The sequence below is a fragment of the Argentina silus genome (genome assembly GCF_951799395.1).
Source record: "Argentina silus genome assembly, chromosome: 14".
Lineage (NCBI taxonomy): Eukaryota > Metazoa > Chordata > Actinopteri > Argentiniformes > Argentinidae > Argentina > Argentina silus.
The window spans coordinates 6,587,467-6,598,347 of record NC_139668.1 but is presented as its reverse complement, the minus strand read 5'-3'; the positions used below and the strand labels follow the sequence as shown (position 1 = coordinate 6,598,347).

Here is a 10,881-nt window from a genome sequence, read left to right as displayed (position 1 = left end):
ATGTTGAGTCGAACAAAGAAATAGAAGAAGAGATCTTCGCACACTGCGGTGCGCTCAAGTGTGTTTATTAACAACGTGTTGCCCCTCAGGTCTTCATCCATTCTTCATGTTAGTTATTAGGTATTGCACTCCAGAGGTTCTTGAGACACATTTATCATTGTAGTCAGAGTCTAGCCTGAGAGGCTTGGTGTTGCACATCCACATACGGTAGTTGAAACTGTTTCAGCCCACTTGGGGCCCTAATTTGATTCAGCAAATAGTGCTGAGCAGAGCAACAAATACCTAACAGCATGATTTTTATTGTAGCTCGATTTTAGCAATTAAAAAGGCTTTGAGAAAACTGTAATTATTCAATCAGGGTTTAGGTAAACAGTCTGAAAATGCATTGCATATCATGGAAATGCTAGACGCAGTATTGAAAACTCACATTGGTTTAATTCTCATGGCGTCTATTAGAAATATTGCAGTAAAGATTTTTTTTAAATTTTTTGCAAATTGGGGCCCTATGCTTCTTAAAGGGGTTGGGTTCATAAAAAGGTTGGGTTCATAAAGGGGTGAATAGAAACAGATGGAGACAGAATTGTAATTTATTTTATGAAATGAATAAATTAATTAATGTTTGCGGTTACACAGAGTTCAATCTGAATATGGGATAGTCATAATTTATATGTAATACAGTATGTGCACTAATGTTAATGTATGCCGAAGAGGATAGTGGATGCAATTACATACTTAATGCCACATGATTTCCATAAATGAAAAAGGTAAGCTAGTGAGCAGCACTTTCAAATCTAAGTCATCCAGGTGATAACAGGTTTATATTTACCAATTCCATATTTTGGTTTAGAGAAAATCATGCGTGTAGTAGAAAAGCTAAATTATTAAGAATAGTTAAATTAAATAGGTACAATCAGTAGAATCAGGTGGGTAAATAATTGGGTACCAAATGAACCAATCAAATGAGTGATCTTTAGGAAAGAGTTTGGGCGGGACTTGTGTTACCCATACAGGTGAATGCAAAACACACCATGCCGAGAGGAAAGGAGATCTCAGAGGACATCAGGAAGAAGGTAGTGAGAGCACATCAGGCTGAGGAAGGCTATAAAATCATCTCAACAAGATTTGAGCTCCATCAGTCCACTGTGAGGCAAATCATTTATAAATGGAGAGCATTTAACATGACAGCAACTCGCCCTAGAAGTGGCCGCCCTTCCAAAATATCCCCAAGAGCCACAAGAAAAATAATAAATCAGGTAAAAGCCAACCCAAACATAACATCTAGAGATTTGCCGACCTCCCTTTGCTGTATCTCAGGTAATTGTGCATGCTTCAACAATAAGAACACTGAATTGAAATGGCATTCATTGGAGGGTTGCTAGGAAGAAGCCTCTGCTGTCAAAAAAGAACCAAACTGCCCGTCTTAACTTTTCCAGAGACCACCTGGACAAGCCTGAAGGTTTCTGGAAGACTCTGGACAGATGAGTCCAAATTTGACCACAATCAAAACCACTATGTTTGGCGAAAGCCCAACACTGCCTACCACCAAAAGAACCTTATCCCAACAGTCAAGCATGGTGGTGGGAATGTCAAGATCTGGGGCTGATTTTCCTCCTCTGGGCCTGGACGACTCTACATCATTAAGGGAACCATGAATTCTGAGGTATACCAAGAGATTCTTGAACAGAACGTCAAGCCCTCAGTCAAGGAACTAAAGCTGGGCTGAAAATGGGTCTTCCAACAAGACAATGCATTCAAGCAAATCTACCAAAGAATGGCTCAGGAGAAAGAAGATCTGTGTTTTGGATTGGCTCAAACCTTACTCAAATGAGTTCTGTAAGGAGGAGTGGGCAAAAATCCCTCAAAACAGATGTCAGAGGCTGATTAGTGGCTATACGAGACGTTTACTCCAAGTTATCGCTGCTAATGGAGGTGCCACAAGCTGAGTTTTTTTGTTAAATAAACCACTTTTGTTAAATAAACAATGAAAATATATAATATGTTTTTGTTTGTGTCCTTTATTTGGAATGTCTTTATTACAAATTGGGGTTTGATAAAGATTTTATAAATTCATTTTAAGATTTTATACAAAAATAATGACCATCCCTGTAGGATTCACAAACTTTCAAGCAGCACTGTATAATCAACACAACACGTCTTTTATTGCACATCAAATATGTCCAACACGATTCACTGTTGCAGTTGTAGCCCTATGGAAAATTAGGCCTAACTATTAAAAGTTCATTGATTAATAAATAGGAACTAATAAATAGTATAAATAGAATAAGTTCATTAATAGAATACATAGGACTTAAAAAGGGTAAAACTATTACTATGTTTGATATTGAATAGAGTTTCATGGGTTAAGTTCATGTATTGAATTATTTACATAATGTAAAATGTATGTTGTTTTCTTAAATACTATGTTCACAATGCTGGCAATATTGTAAAGGAATTTACTTTTGATTTCTGTGAGAAAAGATTCAAATGTAAAGTTTGTGCATTTTGTTTATTTTCATGAGTCAATGAAAAAGTGAGTTGAAGGTCAGGTGTCAGGTGGATGAGAAGGAGAAGTTAGATTCGGGATGGCGGACGAAGAGAACGCATAAGGTTAATATTGTGGAAATAGGTAGCCCACTTATTTCTGTGTTTAGAACAAGGTAATAATGCGAGTGCACAACCCGTGCACTTTATAAGTTATTACGTTCGGCGTATGACCTGTTTTGGAACAATTTCTCTGCAGAGGAGTAACCGTTCCGACGGTCAGCCACCTTGCTTAGCCTAGCCTAGCCTAGCCTAGCTCAACAGTGAGATAGCTAGCTTTCTTCGGAGTGCTTATGGACTGTGTGATCGACCAACACGGGATCTCAAGACGTCTATGGCCACCGGGAGAGACGGTAGCACACAAGATTCCTGCCGTTCGAGAAAACTGCACCGGGTTGCCGAGAGAGGAGCTTCGCGCGGCTGCCTGCTCAAGGAACTGGGAGTTTGGTTTTTGTCTTGTAGCTCGGGAGAGTGAAGGAGCCGCCATTTTAGGTGAGCTACAACGCGCCAGGCCTGCAACGCACTGGACTTTGGTATAAGTTATCATAGTTATCATTGCCGGCTTTAGAATAGGTTTTATTTCTTTTCATTGAGGTTTACAGTGTTTACCATTTACATTTTGATATTTGTATGTGCACGTTAAGTGTTACTGTATTTCATTTCATGCAACCTATTTTGGGGATTTAATATCAGTGAAAGAAGACTGATTTGAATAAAATAACAAAAGACATGGAATTGGTGGGACTGTGTTAATGTGAACAGACGAAGTAAAAATACAATAATAGTTAGAGATAACATTTTATTTAAAGAATTCAGGTTAGCCACCCCTAGTAATTGCCTAGACCAGCAAAGGGGCGCTACACAGTTAATGAACCATAATGGACATGTAGATTCAGTCAAATCGTTCACGTTTTGTATTTAATGGTGCAGATATTAACCTCAAGTATCATCCAATTTTCTGGGTAAATAACTGCCACTTTTAGGAATATTAATGTAGGCAATAAATCGGGTTTTTTTTTGTGTTATATAAATTAACTGTCTAATACAATTACAAATTGAAACTGTAGTGGTAATCTAAACCCCATTATAAAAAGGACTGAAGATCTCAAAAAACTTGATTAGATGAATTAATTCTATTTTACTTTGAGTACTTCTTCCATGAGCTGAAAAGTAGTTTAAAGAGTAAGATGCATTTCGGGTTTTTAATGTTCAGAATCACCTAGCTAGCTTGTTGTAAGCCAACATATGCCGAAGGCTTTTCATTTTCTGAGCATCAGAATACATTTTATTACAAGCCTGTATGGATTCATAAGCAAATTCAATCAGTCTGACTCTTGGATAGTGAGGATGTCTGACATTTCTAGGGTCAAGTTTACCCCCTCCCTCCCCCCCCCCCCCTCTCTCTCTCAGGTGCCTCCTCCTCAACTTGTCAAAGACAGGTGCGTTATCCAATTTCAGGTACATGGGCTTTGTCCTTTCTATCCTTTGTCATGTGGCTTCCATTGATTGCAGTCCTGCTCTGCTTGGATGGTGTGTTGACCATGTCAATGGATAGATATGGAAGACAACAAGACAGATGACAGACACAACTAAAAATGGCTGTACATTCAAATTGACTTTATTTATGATTGTTTTGTCTGATCCAATGCAGTATTCATTATATTCAGTGCTGTTTCTGTTACTGTATAGATTTAAAGCTTTTCATGAAAATGTCCAATTCTCAAACAAATAAAATGATTTTTTTCCCCCAATAAAAGTTCAAAACAACCAACAAACGCAATAAAGTGATCACATTAAGTTAGAAGGCATCACTAACATGACATTCACCAAATGGTACTCCACAATGTAACATGTAAATATCTATTATCATGTTCAGCTTTCTGATGAAAATAAGGGCAGAGTCAAAGCCGGTAGCTCTCAGTGAAGGCTTCCAATGACCTGTATACAGCAACCTTCACTCCCCAAACAAACTATTTCAAATGGCATACAAGAACAATCACATTATCACTTTAATTCAATGATACATGATCCATTTAATATTCAGGTCAACAAATACAGACATTAATGGAAGGTAAAACCATTGATATCACTATACATTCAAATAACCATTCAACGCTTGACAGTGTGCAGAAAAAAATAAGAAATATCACAGGGTGATTTATATGTACCTCAGTTATAGCACCTTACTCAATTGTCCCCCTTGTGTGGCAAGGCTGACACAGGAGAAGCCGGAGCGATCCCATTGATTCGGCAGTAAAAAAACGGCACAGAATCAGCATTTCTATAGTATCCCTTTCCTTCTTAGCCGTTTCCACCACATTCAGATCTCACAAAATCGCACAAAACTAGGCAGGCAAGCAACAGATTCCAAATACACCCCAGCAGCATACACTGTATACATTGATCAAATTAACAATCAAACTGTAGCAACTTGCTAGTGATACCAAACGGAGAAGTGCTTCAGTAGAGCTTATGGTGGGTCGTCCAAATTGTGTGGTCTCTTTATTTCAGAGTTTCACATTGTGTGAGGGAGGGAGGGGGAAGGGAGAGAGACACAATACATCTGCAGTCTGCAGAGAGATACAATACATCTTGCAACCTCACCTTGTTCTGCACATGGGACCTTACATCTCACTCTCAGGGGATGAGAACGGTCTTTCACTGAAGGTCGGCCTCCTGAAGCCTTTCTGTGTCACTGAAAAGAGCTACTTCTTTGATGCAGCACATATGAGAACAGCTTTCAAAAACGTCATTGTTTTCATGATTCATGCTGGAGGTTTATCTGAATGTCACTGTCTCAAATGTCTGGTTGGGCTCTATTCGACCCTGGTGAAACATGTCATCTGTCTATGCACATTGTTCACAATTATCATAAATGACAAAGAGAATATGTTTTTTATGATGACTCAGATATTGCCATTGCACAACATAAGCGGTGAGCAAATACAGGCACAGTATTCTATTCACACCTCAATGACAGCAGCCAGAAAAACATGTCCTGTTAGCTGCATTCAGACACACTCTTCACACTTTGACAGATTATAGACACCCCAACAGCTCCCAACATTTATAGTTCACACCAAGCACTTCAGCATGTTCAGAGCTGTCTCTCGGGCTCAAAGTAGCTGTCCACTTTAGTGCTGTCCACTTTAGTACTCTCCAAAACCCATAGCAACAGCATCATGCGTTGTTAAAAGTCACCTTGCCATACACACAGGTGTCTTGAAACAGCATCTTCTTGTCCGGCAGAAGCTCCTCTGTGACCGTGAGCTCCTCCAGCTCCGTCGTAAAGTGGTCGATGCTCTCCACCATAGACGTGTCCTTGACTGCGCTGTAGGTGAGCGCCACGCTGTACGCAGTGGGTTTCTCCGAGCCTTTCCTGCCGCAGCGACAGAGCTTGCGGAACGCGGCGCGGAACTTCTGCGACATGGCGTTGTAAATGACCGGGTTTATGGCGCTGTTCAGGTAGACGCAGCTCCGGCAGAAGAGCAGGAACCAGGTGTCCAGGTAGGATTCGGCCAGGAAGGAGTTAACTAGCACCAGAGTGCGGTAGGGCATCCACAGCACCGCGAACAGGATAACCACCACAGCCAACATCTTGGTCACCTGTGACAGACCAGAGGAAAGGAGAAAGTGACAAACGGCCCAATAATCAATCAAACACCGGTTCCATGTGATAACATAATGGTAAATCATGGCCTATTATAAGTCATTATTATGATATCAACTTATTATCAACTGATTATTTTCACAACCAATCTATGATTAGGCTATTCGTAATGATTTCCAATAGTAAATTTAGGCTATGTATTGCGCTCAACCGCAACTCACCTGTCTGCGGGATGTCGCGGTGGTGCTGGAGTGGCGCGAGTTTTTACAACTGGTTATCTTGTTGCCCGTGGCGGTGTTGCTGTGACCATTCTTGCTTTTCTCCTTCGGATCAGATGGTAACGGATTCAGGAAAAGGATTCTTGCGATGAGCCCGTAAAGTATTGTCGCAAGCATTAGGGGCAGAACGAAAAAGATGCCAAAATCAAAAAAGTAAATAGGCAAATAGAGCTGTCTTGAAACTTTGTAGCCGCATGTCACGATGGTCACGTTCTCATACTCGACCTCTTGTATATCGGACAGATAAAACCACATTACGCAATAAAGTAAAGTGAAAACCCATACAAGCATTATGATTTTCTTCGCCCTTGACAGTGTGCACAGAAATTGTGCCTTTATCGGATGACAAATGGCGATGTACCTTTCAATGGTAAAGGCGGTAATGGAGCAGGAGGACGCATTGATTCCAAGGTACTGGAAATAAGTAATGCCGAGACACCCGTAGTGCCCGAACACCCAAGATCCGAACATACTGTCGGTGATGTTTGGTAAACCCGCCGCCGTTAGAACCATGAGGTCCGCGACGGCCAAGCTCACGAGGTAACAGTTAGTGGGGGTCCTCATATGTTTTGTAATGAGCACCACCAAGATCACCATAACGTTACCAACAATCCCCAAAGCGCATATAACGAACACTAACAAAGTGCTTACCACTTTGTATTCGATAGTGCGGTCGGTCCAAGTCCCCAAAGTCTGATTCTCTGGAGCCTCAGTAACGTTCTCCATCTTCAGAGCGAAGCTTTCAGAATATTTTGAGTCGGAAGAGAAAAATGAATTCAAGATAGTCTAGCCCTCATGTAGCTATGAAATAGTGGTCCGTTTTACGCGGTAGAGTAGGCTCCTTTACTTACTCCTACAGGGTATGGAAAGAGAATGTGGCAGTCAAATAGTTAAAAAAATATATCCATTCTATATTGTACGTTAGATCTTAACAATCTATTTTTCTAACTTTCTTACGCACAATCAAAAATGAGCCCGAGCAGAGTCTCGAGTCTCATGCGTAAAAGATGCGGCGCGGCGTTGTTTCCCCGTTCTTATTTAATCCATAGCCAAAACAAGTGGAGCGGAGAATGTGCGCGCATCGAAGTCTCTGTGTTGTCTCTGAAGAGAGTGGGTCTGAGTGAAAATGATGAGGGGAGTGATGCTGGTTTTGATCCTTTTCTGTTGGCACCTAGGCTATATCCATTACGCAATGTGAGAAATGGGGAGTTGGAAAAAAACCTACCCGTTACAAGTTTCGTTGTGCAACAGTGAATATGATACATAACTAGCTTAAATAAGGTCGTATTGTCGTCGTCTTGTTTGTTAAATCAGTTGGTTTAGATTCACACCTCTGGGAAAAATGGGAGTAATTATTTGGAAGCTGATACAGTATGTGCCCCATCAGTATGCTGTCAGTGTCATACAATAGTATTATGTTCTTCGATTATCTATAGAGACGACTTTAATCTTTGGGAATCATGTGTACCACATGTGTTGGTGATTATATGAGAAAAGCATTGATCTGAGTCTCACATTCAAGCATATTGATTGGTCTCACATTCAAGTATACCAAAATAGAGGACCTTAATCACTTCAGAATTCATCTGCAGAGATGTGTTTTCATAAATGGGTTTCGACTTGTTTCTGGCACAAACCACTTCTATTACTCTAGACCATCTCATCTTTTGAGGCAACCATTTTTTAAATATACATGAATGGTTAGGACCAAAGTGAGCCGCAGTTCCGGTGGTTAAATCCATTTCATTTCTGGTTGCTACAAGTGGATACAAATAGAGCATGGTGACTGTACTCTGAGGTGTGAATGCGTTATTGCTTTTTTAATGATTAGTGATGGCAGCGGTCGAACACGCCTTTGCAAATATGGTGTGTGTGATATTTTTTGCTGGAATCTTAACTTTATTTCATAATAATTCACTGTAATGTATTGGCTTCTCACAGGTGACCAAAGTTTGACTCAAACAGGAGTTGGTTTATTTAGTCAACACAATCTATATGACGACACAGCGTATTGCAATTCATATGCTGTAAGACACCTCTCCCTCTAGCTTATCAAAGAAATAACATACAGTATTATTCTTCAATAATTTGGAAAATAACGTTTGATTTGAAAAATAGCTGTCGACAGTCGGAGTATGACGACAGCCTATAATAGGACTGTCTGCTGCAGTACAATGATGCTCAGCTGGTTGCCTTTGCAGAGAACACTGACTTGAAGGAGGTGTTGTTTACAGTACATGGACATGAGCCATTTTTTTCTTGGAGCATAAACTGAAATCATGCTCCCAATGCCACAGTGTGAATGCACATCATTGTGTAAGACTTAGTTAGTGAAGAGCAGGAGAGGCTGGTGGAGGTAGAAATCAGACGACGGCCTCATTGTAATGCATGCAATAGAATGAGGAATGGTATAAAACTTTCCTCATTCCATTCCATGCATTACAATGAGCCAGTCCTCCGATTTCTACCCCCACCAGCCTCCACTGGTGTAGAGTATGGCTCTAACCTTTAGTTCTGTCCATTTTATGTTCTCAGGCGCACAGAGTAGAAACAAAGTGATGCATGAAAGCTCACAGGAAGCTACGGCCATATAGGGCATTTCCAGAGCATACTGCATGAATGGCTCTTGGCATTCTTGTTAAGCTTCAGTGTAAGTGCATAGTGAAATTAGAGGAACATGAATCTTTGATTACATTATTTCTTCCCCAAGGAACAGTTTTATATGATGATGATGATGATGATATGAGGGTGCAAGCGAACTCGCTTGATTTAATTGAGATGATTAATAGTTGAATTGATATAAAAATAGTTTAAGATACAGTAAGACCTGAGTTTTGGGGTTTTCAGGTTTTATCTGTAACAAAAATGAACACAAGGTAAAAATGATATGGTGCAAATATAGTTTTTACACCATTCCTAGTCCTCCTTTATTTAGACACAGCTCAATTCATTGATAAGATATTCACAAGACACAAAGCAAGGTGAGACCTTTCAGGTGATGTGATGATGAATCACTTTCTCTTACCAACGTTTGATCGCCACTAATAAATCAGTCATCTTCATAATCTTCTCCAGTGCCATCGAACATTCTCTCAGAGAAACGTGACAGAACCAAACTGTTTAAGATGCGACCATGTGACTTTGTCCTTTATGTGACCGATTCATCTGGGATTCCACAGTTGCTTCTTCCACACAACACTGTGGACGTGAGAATCCTCTCTCCCCCTCACCAACTGTGCGGATGGTAAAGGAACCGTGCTGAGATTGGTGTTCATCATGCCAAAGCTTGACTTTATTTATGTCACGGTGGTTTGAACAAGCAGAGAAGTTGCCAGCAGCCCATTCTGAGCAACAGGTGGACTAACACTGCTGGGACTCATGTTCTACAACAATAGCCTCCTTCCTCCTTCAACTCTCTTTATAGCTTGATACACAGTAATGAAGACAGTTTATTACACTTCATGTGTTTGTTTTGGAATGATGAGCGCATGTTAGTCCCATTTGTGACTAGGATTATGTTTTTTATTTACATTTGGATGTGGTGTGTATAATCCTGTATATAAATATACATATAATCCTAGTTACAAATGGGCCTTAGAAACTATTAGCTTGAAAACTAGTTACAGTATATAGAGAGGTCTGTTCTGATTGGATTGCACTTGAGTACAGCTCAATATTAATCTTACTTCTGATACATGTTTATAGTATATTGGTTTTAGTTTCCAGAAGCTCCATTTCTGTTTGGAAGTCAAGGGTAGCCATTAACCTTTGACCATAAGAGAGGCATCAATGGAATAGTGTTGCTCATTATCCAACCGTTTCTAATCTCAGGTTGTTTGAAAACATACTTGAGATGACTGATGCCGATGTGAAGGACAAACCGTCATAGAATACTGATTATTCTAAGAGTTTTACTGCCACCCCATGGACAAACATGATATGACACCAGGAATGAAAAGGTAACAGTAGTTTCTCACAAGAGAAGAAAAGAAGAGAGATTTGTATTAATTCAATGTATGTATTCACTTAATTCATTTATGAATGAATATTAATCTAATTGATCGATTCATAATATAGTGTGTCATATATCATTTTATAAAAAGCTGTATTGGCTTTGTGTTTCACAGCTCTTGTTAGAATGGTCCTAAAGGGGCAATCTGGGGATTGGTACATCAATTTTGGGACTTTTAAATAAATTATATATAGCAATTGATTCTTGAAGAATATCAAGTTATAAATGCCTCATTAACTTAGTTCAACTGTCTTACCCCATCAGAACCTTGTTGTTGTTTGAATTACAGATTGTGCCTTTAATATGTACCATGTAGGCCAGGCTATAGGAATTATCATCATTAATGCAATTCACTGTTATATTAAGATTGTGTTTGTGCCTTTGTATGTAAGCTGTAGCTTTGCATACTGTTGCTCTACTGATTGCTCTTCCCAGCAACA

The 10,881-nt window shown here is 39.8% G+C and overlaps 1 protein-coding gene across 1 annotated transcript; it reads right to left on the bottom strand.

Annotated features, from left to right (window-relative positions):
• Positions 1–5,721: 5,721 nt before the first annotated feature.
• On the bottom strand, positions 5,722–7,155 carry trhrb (thyrotropin-releasing hormone receptor b; the record flags this gene model as incomplete). Its single annotated transcript, XM_083684657.1, has 2 exons — positions 5,722–6,147; positions 6,373–7,155. 2 exons carry the CDS (start codon positions 7,153–7,155, stop codon positions 5,722–5,724), a joined length of 1,209 nt encoding a protein of 402 aa, XP_083540783.1.
• Between the last annotated feature and the right edge of the window lie 3,726 nt (positions 7,156–10,881).